This window comes from Polyodon spathula, chromosome 4, assembly GCF_017654505.1.
Source record: "Polyodon spathula isolate WHYD16114869_AA chromosome 4, ASM1765450v1, whole genome shotgun sequence".
NCBI lineage: Eukaryota > Metazoa > Chordata > Actinopteri > Acipenseriformes > Polyodontidae > Polyodon > Polyodon spathula.
Genome location: NC_054537.1, coordinates 38,675,960 through 38,691,497, shown reverse-complemented (window position 1 = coordinate 38,691,497; position 15,538 = coordinate 38,675,960). Strand labels below are relative to the sequence as shown.

At 36.6% G+C, this 15,538-nt stretch overlaps 1 protein-coding gene and 1 pseudogene across 2 annotated transcripts in view; both read left to right on the top strand.

The window, feature by feature from the left end:
* The first annotated feature begins 332 nt into the window (after nt 1-332).
* The window catches only part of LOC121314518 (ras-responsive element-binding protein 1-like), a 62,804-nt gene continuing 47,598 nt past the window's right edge, over nt 333-15,538 (top strand). For both annotated transcript variants that reach the window (XM_041247890.1, XM_041247889.1), the window contains exon 1: nt 333-790. In XM_041247890.1, the coding sequence (XP_041103824.1) occupies nt 751-790 (40 nt within the window). In that variant the 5' untranslated portion in view covers nt 333-750. The remainder of the gene's footprint in view (nt 791-15,538) is intronic.
* On the top strand, nt 3,451-7,367 carry LOC121315204 (annotated as a pseudogene).

Here is a 15,538-nt window from a genome sequence, read left to right as displayed (position 1 = left end):
TTTAAGGACACCATTACTTAAATCGCGGGACTATGTTTGTATTGTTTGGTAAAGTTACCTATGACGAAAAAATAATAATAATAAATAATAATAATAATAATAATAATATAATAATAATAATAATAATAAAAGGCATTTCAGCATTGCAACTTTTTTCGTTCTTTCTACTGAGTAATAAAGGTGAGCTGAGAAATGTACACTCCCCTCATTCATAGTGATGCTGCCAGCAGCGTCCTGTTTAAATTGCGGAAATAAAACGAAAACTACTGGCATACTTCTCTCTTTTTATGTAAGAAAGGAGGTGAGTTGGGTGGTACCAGGCAGTTCGATACAACTTTTTTTTGTTGTTGTTGTTGTTGCTCGAGAGACCCCTCCTGCTGTAGAGATGATGCTTGTAACTGGCTGCAATGTAGTAGTGGCAGCCTCAGTAACACGTCCCCCTGGAGACTAGCAGGAGCAACACGTGATGTGTCTACTTATCAGGTTTAGGGAGAGGAGAGAGCAGCACTGTTAGAGACCGAGTGAGAGAGGAGTGCGAAATAAGAGGCTTTTTCAGTCTCCCACTCTTTCTTTCCATCTTCCGTGCTCAGGAAGAAAACGGGAGAAAGGGAAATAATAAGTTAGTAAACTTTGCACATCCTCAGAAACGCCATTTTGATTCCTTTCCGGAACAACTTTGCAGCTTTTTTTTTTTTTTTTTTTTTTTTTTTTCATCTTGTAAGTCCATCATCACCATTCACCATCATCATCATGTCTCGGCGCAAACAGCCCAACCCCAACAAAGTCAAACGTAAGTACACGGAACCCTTTTCAATGCAGCCTTCTTAACTTTTTTAGATTCTGTTGCAGAGCTACTTTTGTGACACACGAAAGTTGAAAAAGTTGTAAAGATGTTGTGGTGATGTTGGGTTAAGTTTTTGCAACTCCCCTTTCCTTCCTAGTTTCGCCTGGACCTGATGCTCATCCATTAACTGTCTGAGCTCAGGAATTTGACTTGGTCTTCCCCATGCACGTTTATTTTTAACTACCTGAGTAGTTTGGTAGTTTAAAAAAATATATAAACTGCAATCGTTGATATTCTTAGAACTTTTTCAGACTTTACTTTGGAATGATGCAGTTCGCCGAAGGTACAAAGTTTATTCCTTCTGTCGTGCGGAGCATCCATATCTATATGTACTTTGACCAGCTCTGCTAATGCGGAGGGGCCATGTGTCCTTTTGCGTTTTGACCTTGTCGAGTCTGTTGCTTGTTATTTAATTGTATACACTTACGTAATTTCAGATACTTTTAAACACATTTGATGTCTTTTAATTTAATATTTAGGTCATGTGACATGTCGTTAATCGGACGTAATTTTTTTTTTTTAAAAAAAGGATAATCTAGGACAGACATTAAGCATCGCCAGAAAATAAGGAAGTTTGACCTGCAGTAAAATATAAATTCGCTGTTTGATGATTTGCATTAATAACATCGTTATGCGATGCAAATATATAATGCACGTTACATATTGCTGATGGGTTTTTTTTGTTAAAAAATAATCACAGATAAGAAATTATTAAGGTCAGATTAGTCTTGAATGGCTGGAGATGGATTCCTTGTTTTGTGGGACGCTGAAAATAGTTTCACAGTGTGCAGATCAGGAATTGACAAGTTTAGTCTCTTAGGAAACTGCAACCTAATGGTTGCTAGGGCGGGGGGACTGAAGTCTATTAGCATTTTGCATTTTCCGTACAGTTGGGGTGAGTTTGTGGATGTTTTATGCATTCATTCTTTCACCTTTTATATGTCGTTCTAAATTGTAACACTGATCTGTATTTGGCTACCCCTAATGTGGTGTGCTTTTTATTTTTATTTATTTATTTTGTAAATGTTTATTATTTTGTTATCAGGCCTAGTAGTAACAATAGGGTGTTGGTGAAATAAATATTGTGGGTTTTTTTTTTTTTTTTTGTGTGTGTGTGTGTGTGTGTTTTTTCTCGCAAGAAACTTTTGGGTGATTTTAATATATAAAGAAGGAAAGTGATGACCTTGTGCAGCATATTTACCCACTTTCCCCTTGCAGTTTAGAAGATAGAATGAGAGCGAAGATCCGGACGAGCAGTTCACATTCCATTACGAAATTCTACACGGCTTTTGAGCAGACACACACACACACACACACACACACAGATACACACACTTTTACATCTGTAGTTTGCTGTCAGATAGACTTCTGCTGTGGTTGGCTGCAGTACTGGTGTGGCTGTTTGGAAAATTTAAAACGACTTTTAAGAATAGGTCGGTGCAGGGTTGGGTTGATTGGACTTATTTGTTGGATTATATATTTTTAGATTTTTCAGTATTTGGCAAAGTACTGTCCCATTATAAAGCAGTGTAAGCAGTATATTTAAAATGACAGCGTCCCTGGTTAGAGAGCTAGCTATAGCTGTTTAAACACATGTAATTCACAGTTGTTAACTGTACTGTGTGTTTTAAAAGTCGATTTTTATATCCTGGATAAAATCTGTGAATGTCAGTAAATCCTGTTTGCTTTTATGCTTGACTGTCTCTTTCAGTGACTGGTCTTGAGAGGTGCTTCGATTGAGCAAAAGTGCATGGTGTTTGTGGTGGATGTGCTAAGCTGAGCTTAAACAGGTGGTGCAGCCATTTTTGTTGCTCATTTTAGGTTAACTTTACACTATGACCTCAAGGTTAAGTGATTTCAGTTCTGTTCTGAGGAGAGGTCAGTATTATCAAGCCTATGCCATACATTACTAAGTTAACCATCATTTACTTTGGAAAGAGTATTCTTTAGTCAAAAAGATTTACTTTAAACATAGGTTACAGTCTAGAAAGAAAATCAGTCAGTTAACAGTAAGTCTGAGGTTTTTTGGCAATTTGAGTTGTGAGTATTTCGAAATACAGTGGGGTGTACTTTCAGAATCAAGGTGTACTGTTCTGGTTAGTACAGTTTATATTTCACAGTTGATTCATAACGTAAAACACTAAAGGTTAGTCTTATTATTTCATTATCTTTATTAATTTGTCTTTTTAGCTGCATCACAATGTATTTTTGTGAGGAGGTAGGTCTATCATCTAAGGCAGCTAGAGTAACAACTAAATAACACAGCTAAATTTAGCTCCATGGTAGCCTTTTTACACGCACATTCATTTATGAAAGAAACATTTTGAATTTTTTCAATGTAGTACTTGCAGAATTTTCAGGGTTGTGACTTGAAGTTGTGATACGTTTTCTGTGTGGGATTGTTAAATTGAGTTTTGCCCTCGAGTGCCCTTGACTGTGTCTCATTCTACAGTAGTTCAGTGCTCTTGGAGCTCCTGATGAATTTTGGACAGTGGCCTGTGCAGGCAGACCTGATGCATCAAGTTTTGCTACCCTTTAGAATATGAAGATTTTGTTCAGTCACTTCTATCTTTGTGTTTATCCAGAGGATGCAGTGTAAATTTACAATGTGGTAAAGCATCTGAACTGTTTAATCACAAAACAAGTGGAGATTTTTCATGTTTGGGAAGTTTTACCATTTTTAAAGGAAGACATTAAAGATAGAGCTCTTTTTTAATGAAGAGATTTAAAAAAAAAAAAAAAAAAAAAGTTTGGCTAAAGATGCAAATTATGGCTTGTAACTTTTTTTTTCCATTAAAGCCTTTTACAACCTTGCAGCTATCTGCCTGCCTAGCAGTCAATAGAGCAGCATTCAGTGAATAGTCTCCTGAGACAAAAGAAGTAGGTGACGGGTGGGGAGTGTTTGTTCAGTGCGATTCAGTCAAGTAGAACTAGAATACTTTGAAAAGTCCCAGAGACTGCCTAGCTGAATGACCCTACTGGGATTCACCTGTAATCTCTCAGACTTCAATAGGGTGGCATTAATAGGGGTGGGGAAAGCTATTGTATAGCCCCCCAGAGGTACTGCAAGATTAAAAAAAGAAACCCAACTAAGTTGCTGTTAGCTGACATCCCTAAGGACTTTTTGCACAGTCCTACAGTACTCAGCAACTAATAAAAAAAGAGTTACACTAACTCTTGTTATAAGATGTCTATTTTCAATAGACCCTTTTTATATATAAGTAAAACAGGTTAAAGCATGTGTTTAAAGTTTTGTGAATAGGACCAAGTTTTATATCTAAAGTGTGTCTGTATGTGTTTTGAAGTGACATTCAAAATCCACAAATAGAAGTGATGGAAAGTACCTTGATAAAGCCTGTTCCACATTATTATTATTATTATTATTATTATTATTATTATTATTATTATTATTAATGTGACAAAATAAAATGTACAGTACATCATACTGTACTGTACCTCTGTCTGTGGGTTCCTCCAGTCAGTTACTTTTGCACAGTATATGTGCTTAAAAGTTTAAAAAAATCTCCCTTGTTAGCCTGAGGGTTCAAATGGGTTTCCCCCTTTGCTTCTTCTCTATTTATAACATATCTATTTTAGATTAAGATTATATTCCCTTGCAGAGCATGGATGCAGGTCTGCAGGGAATGAGCTCCCCTGTGGACCATAGCAGTTGGTTTTAAATTAAGTGGTTTATTTTGATTAATTTTATCTGGTCACATTGAAGTTTCCATTAAACTTTGAAGCAATTTAGGATATCCAGTCCTACTGAGTAAACTGTACTGAACAACGAAGATACAGTGATGGTCCAATACATTTTAGACACAACAAAAGGCTCACTAATGCTGTACTGATGCTCATAGAATTCAATCACTGGAACCATTTAGGTTAGAAAAGGGGCAGTTATTATCAGCTATTATTGTGGATATATTTTCATACTAAAAAACATATTATATATATATATTATATATATATATATATATATATATATATATATATATATATATATATATATATATATATATATATATAATATAAAAATAATCAGCGAATGCCTTTATTATAATCCCTAAAAAGTGGGGAGTTTTATGAACAATTTAGAGCCGTCTTCTGCAGTGGTGCTTTTATTGGTGTAACAAAGTCACCTTATTTTTGGATGACAAGACAGCAATTGCACTGCATCATCTTTTTTTTTTGGCGATTGTGGTAAGATCATGTGAAACTGCTGATATGCCACTCAGAAATAAATGTATCTGGCCATTATCCAGTAACCTTTGTATAAATATAGTGGAAGAACCTTGGGCATTTATGATGCTGATACACTGAGTTCAGTTTGTAACAGGACACTACAGTTTGGAAACACTAATTGTTATTCGAAAATAGATTTCTTAGAATCAAGCGCCATCTCTGGGCAAGTGCAAAATAATTTAAATAGGTGAAAAGGTGTTACAAATGTAAATGCTGTCAATGTAAATCCATGCCACCTTCTAATTCAGCATGTCAGAAACACAAAATGTATTGTTTTTTGGTACAGCACATGTTCATTTTTTGAGCCTCAGAATTGTTTTTACAGTTTAATCTGAATTGTGTTCTGGTTCTAACTGGCCAGTACTTAAAAACAGAGTAACAGGTGCAAATACTAAGGGTGGATGTATTAAGATGGGCCAGTCGCAGAGCAAAAACACCTCAATTTGCATTTTCGTTGTGACAGTTAGCAAAGTCTATATTTTGTCGTATGTACTAAGAGAAAATATGGTAATGAAAAGAGCCGCAAAATACTAATTTAAATATTTGTTGCTTCTTCTTAGCGAAATCTCTAGCATACATTGTTCAGATAAATAGTGGGAGTTGAGTTGTGGTTTGTGGCTGCAGCAGAGGGTGCCTGAACGATAACATCCATACATGCAAGTGTGGAAGAATCAAAGTAACATAGTCTTTGTTAAATGTAAACATCATCTATACAATGTATTCTGTTCCGTATTCATTTTTCCTATTGTAATACTATTGTATATAAATTACAGGCAGTTTAACCCCATCAGATTCCATAGTGGGGCCCCAACCTTCACCCCCAAAAAGCTTTTCATAATCATACAGTAGCCCCTCGCTAAGTGGACATGTTTGTCCGACATAAGGAGATGTCGGGTTTAAAAACAATACAATAAAATCGTACACACATAGGCCTACATTTATTGTGCTGAATGTATATTAACAGACCATTATCTTGGGTCGTGGGTTATATATTCTTATTGCTTCACTGTTTTATACATTTATTTATATATATGGCTTAATTTAGTAATTTATTTGGATAATTTTAGGGCTGCAACGAAGGGTACATTTTGACCTTCGAAGGTTCGGAACACGTTAGCGAAGGAGGGTTTGAACCTTCGATAGTACTAATTTGCATAATTTACTGGTGACGTCACCATAACTGCTTATTTATATTTGATTGAAAATCCTATTATTTTACAGATAAGCCACATAAATTGAATAAAATACTATATAGTTCTATAAATACATTATATAGAACAGTAATCCATGTTTATAATTTAAATAAAAATACACATTGTTTATTTACACGCAATTGATGCGGCTTGCGAGCAGCTGACTTAGGCAAAACAGACTTAATTTAACAGTCACCGTTCCAAGCAGGTTATCAGTCACAGTCACATTTTACTTCTACTACTGAAACTGACCAACCCCATTCGAGAGAGCCCATTTTACATTCTGATCGAGACTTCGGGATCCAGCACTGCCCACGATGAGGAGAAACTGCACTGCTTCCTGCAGGAGGTCATGACCTTTTCCCTGGTGACTGATGGGACTGTGGCAACGGAAGACAGCAAAATCAAGACTCTGTGGGCTCTGAGAGAGTGCATCACGGAGTGCCAGACTCACAACGGCTCTGTGTACAAGTATGACCTGTCCCTGCCAGTGCAGCACATCTACCAGCTAGTGGAGGACATGCAGGAGCACCTGGGCACATGAGCCAAGAATGTTGTGGGCTACGGACATCTCGGAGATGGGAACCTGCACCTCAACATCACCTCCCCCTCTCACGACCCCACCCTCCTCGCTGCCATCGACCTCTACGGCTATGAGTGGACCGCATACCATCATGGGAGCATCAGTGCCGAGCATGGCCTGGGGCTGAAGAAGAGGAACTACATTCATTTCAGCAAGCCAGCCCCCACCCTGAGACTCATGTGGCAAATCAAGAGCCTGTTGGACCCCAGGGGAATCCTCAACCCCTACAAGACAATGCCAGACCGAGCCAGCACAGACTGAGCTGGGACAGGGAGCATTCAGCAGCACAGACTGAGCTGGGACAGGGGGCGAGTTCACCAGCCTCTCCTGCCTTTCACCTCTAGGGGTCTGGGGTTCAGTACGGCTGCTGAGGCACAAGGTAAGGGAGTTTGGTCAGTGGCATCAACCTTGCCCCAGGTGGACACCAGCTTTGTTTTCATTTTTGATTTTTGCCCTGCACTAGACAAAGTTTAAAAAATGTAGTTATATTGGAGTTATTTCATTCGGGCGCTCATAATACACAAATAAATCAAGACTTGCATAACAAAAGAAAAAAAAGCTACTACGACGACTACGACTAATAATAATAATAATAATAATAATAATAATAATAATATAATAATAATAATAATTTTATGATTGTAAAGTGATCCCAGAGATTGGATGTGCCTCCATGATACATCAGTAAACGCTTGCGCAGTTTGCATTCAAAAATTTTTTTTGGTTGTCTGAGCATTTAAGAAAAGAAAAATAATAATCCCAAATAGCAGAGGGGTTTCGAGACATGTCTTTCAATACAAGGCTTTGTTGTCAAGATGGCGAATGAAGAAATTTGCCTCTGGTTAACACGAGCTGGAAGGGGGAGGGACAGACGGTGCTCAGTTTTTTCGAAATCAAAATTTAGAATTGGCTTATATTTTGTATGGTTCAAACATATTGTACCGTAGCACTTCTCTTACACTGTCTTGTACACTAGGTATTCAGTTTCTGTTAGCAGAAAAAAGAACCTTCGATGGCTAGCGAATGAACCGTCGAACCTTCTAATACAGCCCTATTTATTAATTTTTTTCTGTCGAACAACTTAGTGGGCTTTTAAATAGGCCAAGCCATCATTTTTCATGTACAAACAAGATCGTGACATGTTAGTAAGCGACTAATCTTTAAAAAAGCTACATTGAAGAATAAAGCATTTTGCTGGACACACTATTACAATCATTATAACTGTATTTAAATTCATAAAGATGAATTGCTTCGGCATTTAAATGAAAAAGTAAGATTTACCATTTAAAAACCCTTTTAATGGTTTCACAGAAGAAGAAAAAAACGTAAATTAAACCAATTTTACTATTAACGCATTTCTCAGTTGTGATTGAGATACACAAATGGTATCAGTTGCATTTAAGGAGCGTAGAAAAATCGATGTAAAAAACCTATTTATAGACATATATGCGGTAATTTATAGAAAGCTATTTATTTAAAAATGGTCAGAACCCTTCCCCCACGATGGCTGACTTCCTGTTTTCTCTTGTTGTCGAGACTGCACATTGAGGGGGAAGCACACTACACCCCTTACACTGTGTCTTTTCAAAATGTTTTTATTTTAATCTTTAAACATTTAAACTATGTATTTTTTAAAAAGTTTTAACGTTTACTAAATTAAAACTGAATCTAGCACCCCTACTTAGTGGCCTAGATAAATAACAAACAATAGATCATGGTCCTATACCAGATGCTGAGAATGAACTGAAGGGGTAAGTGGCCATGTGTTGCAACTAAGGCACTGGGAAAACCAGAAATGTCACATAAATTTGTTTTCAGGGCTTGTAAGTACACCCTGACTTTAGTGAAAATTAGGTACTTGGGTGTTCTTCTCAAAAATACATTAAACACAACTGGGAGCACACGAGAAAAAGCCGACTGGGAAATGCCAGCAACAATTGTGACTGTTTAAAACATGCTTTCAAAAGTTTTTAACAAATTGATGCAATTATAAGTGTCACAATAGTCGGCAGCTTTAGTACATCTCATTATAATATTTCAGAACCCTCATTTGCACTATCTCCGTCCCCTTTTTGCAAATGTGTGCAGGAGCACCCATAATTACATATTCATCTAGACTTCTGACTCGTCTGCGACTGTTGCAACAGACTCAACACTTTAGTACATCTACCCCTAAATGTAGTTTAAAAAAAATAATAAATTGTAATACATTATAATTAGTAAGAATGTTTTTTTTTTTAGTATGTAAAGGGTTTGTCCCACACTAGCCGCTCATGTCGTTCACCTCTGGAGTTTTAAATCTGGTCCATATAAAAAAAGAAAAGAGTTTGGTGGTCCAGTATTTTTGCTTCGAAAAAACCTGACACAGCTTGCCACACTTGCAAAGCCTTTACTTGAGAGGACAGTTTAGTTGTGCATTTGTGCATCAGTAACTTATAAATGGGAACCAAACTGAACTTTTATTTTCAAGCAATATCGTGCAGTTTCAGTAGGCATATTAGATGATAGTTTGCAGTGTAAGAGGCACTCTTTTACAGTTTGATACAGCTGACTTATTTGGGGAAGCAATATATAGTAAAGTGATAGAGCTTGATAAGTGTATAAGGAAATAAACTGACTCCTGAGTGGATAAATATTTTTATATGTGGTTCCTGCAATACAGCAACTGTTTTGAAAAATGTCTGTGTATGTATGCTGTATGTACAGTATGGCACACTTGCTTTTTTTTTTTTTTTTAACTACACATGAAGGTGATCAATGTATACTGTATTTACAGCCATTTACAGCTTTGTATGTTACTAACAGACTACAGATTTATTCATAGCATCCAAAAATTATGTCAAATACTTACACTTATGCATTTCATTATTGAATGTGCTAACCCTGTTTCCTGTAAATGATCCACAAGCACACTTTATCAAAGCAGGCAATAAAGGTATTTTCATGTCCTTGAAATCAGAACTTATTTAACTTTCTGTGTAAATGTTTTGTAGGACTGCAATATGTCGGACTGTTTGTGATGTTATTGTCAGACACAATGGACTAGACAAAAAAAATAAAACACAATACAAAAACTTAATGTACAGCACAGTTCAGGGTATTGTATCTGCAAGGAAGAACTTTTTTTTGACATAAAAAAATTCCTTTTTTTTTTTAAAGGAATATAATTCATTCATAATTCTTCCTCTTAATTTAGAAATCTTGATTACACCATGAAATAAGTCATTTTAAATAGAAAGAATTCGGTTAAGTGGTGGTTGTAAGGTGAAAGTCGTGGATCAAAAACTGTCATCCAAATGTGCAAACATGAATCCTGCCATCAAGACAATGCTAACAAGCAAAAAAAAACAAACACCACACACAACTGCATAGCTTTTCAAATGCTTTCAAATTTTCAGTTTCAAATGCTTGCCAAACAGCACAGTGCATCCTCAACACAGGCACAATACTCCTCCACATCAAATAAGCCAGGTATTTATAGAGGGTTCAAAGTCTACTCGCTGATGTGTCATTACTGTGAAAGAATGCACAGAACACAGCCAGTACCTGGAGCCCATAGGCCAGTGGGGGATAGGACGTGAAACAGGCTGTGTACTTCTTGCACAAAGATGGAGGAAGTAACGAGACAAGAAGCAACAACTTTGAGTGTATTTTCTGCTTAAAAGGGGTCATGGGATTAAGTGTTTTTAACTGAAGCAAAATGAGAGATAGTGTGAGGAGAAGGGGCCTTTACTGTATATTTCAGAACAGTTTTCCCAGTGGATGATGAGGGGAGGGGTCTATCTTTACGTCCTTCATTTAAGGGAAGGAGTTAACACAGTTGAGGAGTGATGGGGAGAGGGAGAGGGAGGGAGAGAGCGAGCAAGCATGAGAGAAAGAGAGGTTGCTTCTCCCTCTTGCTTCTTGCTGACTAAACAGTTTTGTCAGCTGGCAGTTGCCTGCCTGAGGATTTGTGATAGCTGCTGGAGGTTGTGGGGGAAGGGTGGTACTCCCAGCCAACACTTGTTGCTTTAGTAGTGAAAGAAGAGGCATCTTTCTTACCTGCCTTTATTGAAAAGCTATTCATGGTGTAAGGGCAAGGAATTGGTTCCTAAAATAAATACATTTATAAAATACAAAAAATAAATTGATAGTTATAAAAGCATGTGCAATAAAGCCACACCACCTTACATTTGTTTTGTGTAATTTTAAGTTCAAGAAGTGTGCTCATCTGGCTTTGTTTTTTAAACCAGAAAACAAAGGTTTTCTGTTGAATAAAAGTAAGCCTACAAATTAAGTTGAGTTTTTCTATTACTACATTCTTGAAAATGGGCTTAGAACAATTTGGTATTGCTTATGTTAACATACAAAAACGGACCTACATAGAACTAGATGTTTTCATATAAACCAGTTGTTTTGGACTGGTAGGCATGCCTTCATTTACTATAGCCTAGATGGCCCTAGGTGGGGAAACAGACCCAAACATTTCCCAGTTCTTATGAAAAAGTTCTGTACCAAATTTAGTTAGTTACAAACTTAAGTGAATTGAAGCAGTTTCAAATGGTTAACTGAAAGGGTTGTTCCTAAGGCCAGTCAGTATAGTAAATAAGATAGCATGATAGTATCAGTAGTTACCATTCTGAGAATGATAGGATTAAATGTCAGCCTAAGGTTATTCTTTGGGCAACAACTTGCATTGTAGCACCTGTATGTTCTTTCGTCAGGTTTATACAAATGGAAAAGATCAATTTTGGGCAACAATTACTTCTAAAAGTACTAAGATAATATTATAGATGCTGTTCTACTTAGGAACCTGAGGATTTAAGACATTTTCTCATTTTTGTTGTAACAGTATATTATTGTGGATGCCTTATGTACCTACTTCTGAAGCAAAATGTTGTTTATATTAGTTAAATTGAACAAAGTAACAGTAAACTTGTTGGTTTTACTGTATGTCTGTCAATCCATCTCACTTCAGTCAATGGCATTTTACGGTTAGAGCCAAGTTAAACCCTATTTAATTATTGCTTCAACAGACTGAAATTGGAGTTACATTTTTTTCTTTTCTTTTACAGTAAATTGTAATTATGAATTGTAGTCATGAAATGAATAGTTACACCATAAGGGTTTTGTTGCCTCTGCTTCTGTAGTCGGCTCTTTTGAAACATCCTTTGGGAATGATGCTGTTAACCTGTGACACAAATCTTGAGTACAGTTTCCTTAAAAGCCAACGTTTTCTGTTTTGTTTTAAATAGTTAACTTAATGAAATACAATAAAAAAAAAAAAAAAAAAAAAAAAACACCGCAACTTAATTCCAACATATTGGTAGTGACTGTTTTTCAATGCAACATGGTGGTTATTACATGCATGCACCCACAAGCACAATACAGGTGTGTATGACTTGAGTGAGTGAGGGTGTACCTAAGAGCAGCAGCCAGCACTGCTCATTTCCTGTATAGGCTCATTCTTGGTGCAGGACAATCTTTTGCCACATGCTCAGAATGTGATATGTTAACACTCCTGTGAGTCCCAGAATTGCTCGCCTGCCGCTTGCCGTGTCTGCTTCGTATTGCCTGAAAAGGTGCCATTGTTTGTTCTGCAAACACTAGGTGCAGTTTGTTTCCAAGGTGACTATAGTCTTCTTGTTGCTTCTTGGCATAGAAATTCGCTCCAAACACCTGAGAGCATCCAGCCACTGAAAAGAGGGGAGGGGGTGGGGATTGAGGATTATTTAAATAGGAGCAATACCTGGGGTAGACAATGGACTAAGTGAGACTGAAACCTTTGGTTGAAAGGTGGGGTCTCTGTAAATGCTGATTGTACAGTTGTACAAAGTAAAACATATGAAGTTTAACTGTAAACTTAATGAAAGTAGTTTATCAGCGTTTAACGTTAACCGTAGTTGTGATGAGGAATTAACCAGTAAATGTGGGCTTTTGTAGACATTCTTGTAGCACCTACTGTGTTCTGAAAATATACTTTGTAATCTGAAGAAGTATAGGTGCATTTCTTTCTTTCCTTAGTGACATGGTGTACTCTCACTGTGTCACAAAATAAATACAAATAAAATTGTTAATAATAAAACGGTTATTGTCACTTGGTACTGTCTTTTTAGGAACATTATGTCATTATTACAAATTGTCAAGTGATTTGCTTAAATCGATCATCTGTCGAAATGAATTGGCTCAACACCCAAAAGTAATTCTGTACTTGAATATCAGTCAACATACTAATCCAAGTCTTTATGTTAATGATATTAGATATTGAAATTAGCCCTGCTGTAGATTTATTTCTTGTCCAACAGCACAACGCTGGTAATTAGTAGCAGCCACAGTACATACAGCACTTTATCAAAACAGTTTAACTAACAAGCCAGTACAGTAAATGAATGGTACAGAGAGACGTGTTTCCGTTGTCTTGTGGCCTAATCTTTTGTAAGAGCGCTGAGTTGATTCAGCTGTTGATTTAATTTTATTAAGACTTTCGTTGTCAGCAGGGCTGGGCAGAAGAAGACTTAACAATGCACACTTATCAGCTCAGTCGGAGGACCACAGAGACACCAGAAAGTGCACCACTTCAACCTGATCAAAGCGCAATTTGCCACTGAGCTTTACAACAAAAAGGTTTAATGGTTTTAGCAGATTGGTTTTTAGGTCCTTATTTTCTCTGTTCTTGCACCCAGAACTGAGATTGCACTTTCCATTCCGTTCTGCATTTTGTGATGGACATGTACTGTCTGCAAGGTCTGCAAAAGCAACGACATTAATCCAGAAAAAAAAATTAAAAAAGGATTTTTACCACTGAAGCACTAAGATCTGTAGATAGGAAATGCATTGCTGAAATACATTTTATTGAATATAACTAAAATTGCAGCTTGCCTACTGTAGCGTCTTGCCTAGTGTATTAATTGAGTAATCTGCTCTAATATAAAGAAAAATAAACAATATACAGTTTATGTCTACACTTCTGTGCTCAAGTTTTTTGTGATCTCACAGTACGTGCTGTCAGGATTTAAATACATTCTGATCTTGAAATGGACTCCAGAAGGTAGATTGACCAGTTAGAATACATTTGCATGGAGGATATCCTAAATATCCAGACTCTTGTGAACAGGAACATGTCGTGGGAGACTGCTTTGTCAGATCAGAATGTGCAGTAAATTACTGGTGGGGACCTCAACTGAACCAGCAACAATTCACTCTAAATTGGATAGTAACAACTGATTACAAATTTATCTGTGGAAGTTGTTGAAGCACAGTTCAATTCAAAATAATTGTTTGTTTCCTTGTTTTACATTAAGACATTTTTGGCATCGCTAGCCGACTCCATTAATGAAAACATTTTAAAAGCTAGTTCTGTGCAGTCGTTCTGTTCAGGGACACATACAGTACAGCACTGTCTCCTTGGTGGTTCAGTATGCTGGAGAAATGCTATGCTATGACACCGTAGGGTTTCATTGCTGCTTCACAGCAATAAGAATAGGGCTGAATTTGATAAGTTGCCAGTGGGATCAAGTGAATCCCTCCTAAAGGGGAAAACAGAAGATGCTTTTTTAAGAAAAAAGAAAGCAAAGTGTTCTGCTGTCTGCTTTACTGTGGTTCATTCACAGGTTTCAGTAAACATTAACCACTTTTATCAGACCTCAGAAAAATTAGTTCCACAAGGAACACAATACTGGGAGGAATACTTTGATTTTCTACTGAGGAGGGTGAATGCTGGTCCTAGAAAACTGTCCATCTTTATACAGTAGTTCATATTCTTTTGAGGGTTGGGGGTAAGTGGTGTTTGTATTGTACCATTATTGACAGAATGTCTCCTAATAAGTTCTTGTATTTGAAAAATGAATGGACTTTTAGATCTCGCCAAAGTAGCATGGCAACAAAACACATGCTAGGTGGGTGTTTGCATTACAATTGAACAATGATTAATGGATGGGATGAGTATATGGCCTAGACCCTATAGTGTGTAACCCCAGATATCCTTTAAGCTGTCTCTGAAGGCTGCCATGACAGGCATTTGGACATGTACACTCATCAGTTTAGGTGTACAGTATGTTTTATGATAATAAATGTTGTCTGTCTGTTTACATTAGTAGTGTTTGTTTTACTAACATATTGATTCATTATAGCAGTAGCTGTTAAAGTGTGTATAATAGTGCTCGTTCAATAAAGATAATTGATGAAGTAGGCAATATTGTCTTCAAATACTGTGATACTATAATTTTGTAAATACATTTTAAAGCCACTCCAAAATACAGGAAGTAAACCACTGTTGTGTACACAGAGTTTGTGTGATAATTATTAACAACATAATCCCACTTGGAGGCGATGCCAAAGGTGTGCATTTTTATTACGGTAATGTTGAAAAGATTTATCATATTTGAATCACCATAGACTTGATGATATAATGACAAAAAAGAACCGCAATAGACTGTGTGCATTTTTAAAAAAGAAAATTTATACAGTTTTTTAAGGAGAGGTGATTTGTCTAAAAAAATTACTCCACTTGATTCAGTATTTCCCTGTTTAAACTGTTCCACATTGATGTCCAACCAATAGATACTAAATTAGACATGACAAGTTGGTATTAGAGAAAAGTCACAATTAGACAGTAATTCAGGAAACTAAAAGGAGAGGGGTTCACATTTTAATTATATTGAAGTGCTTTCTGGTTCTATTCCAGTTACTGGTTTA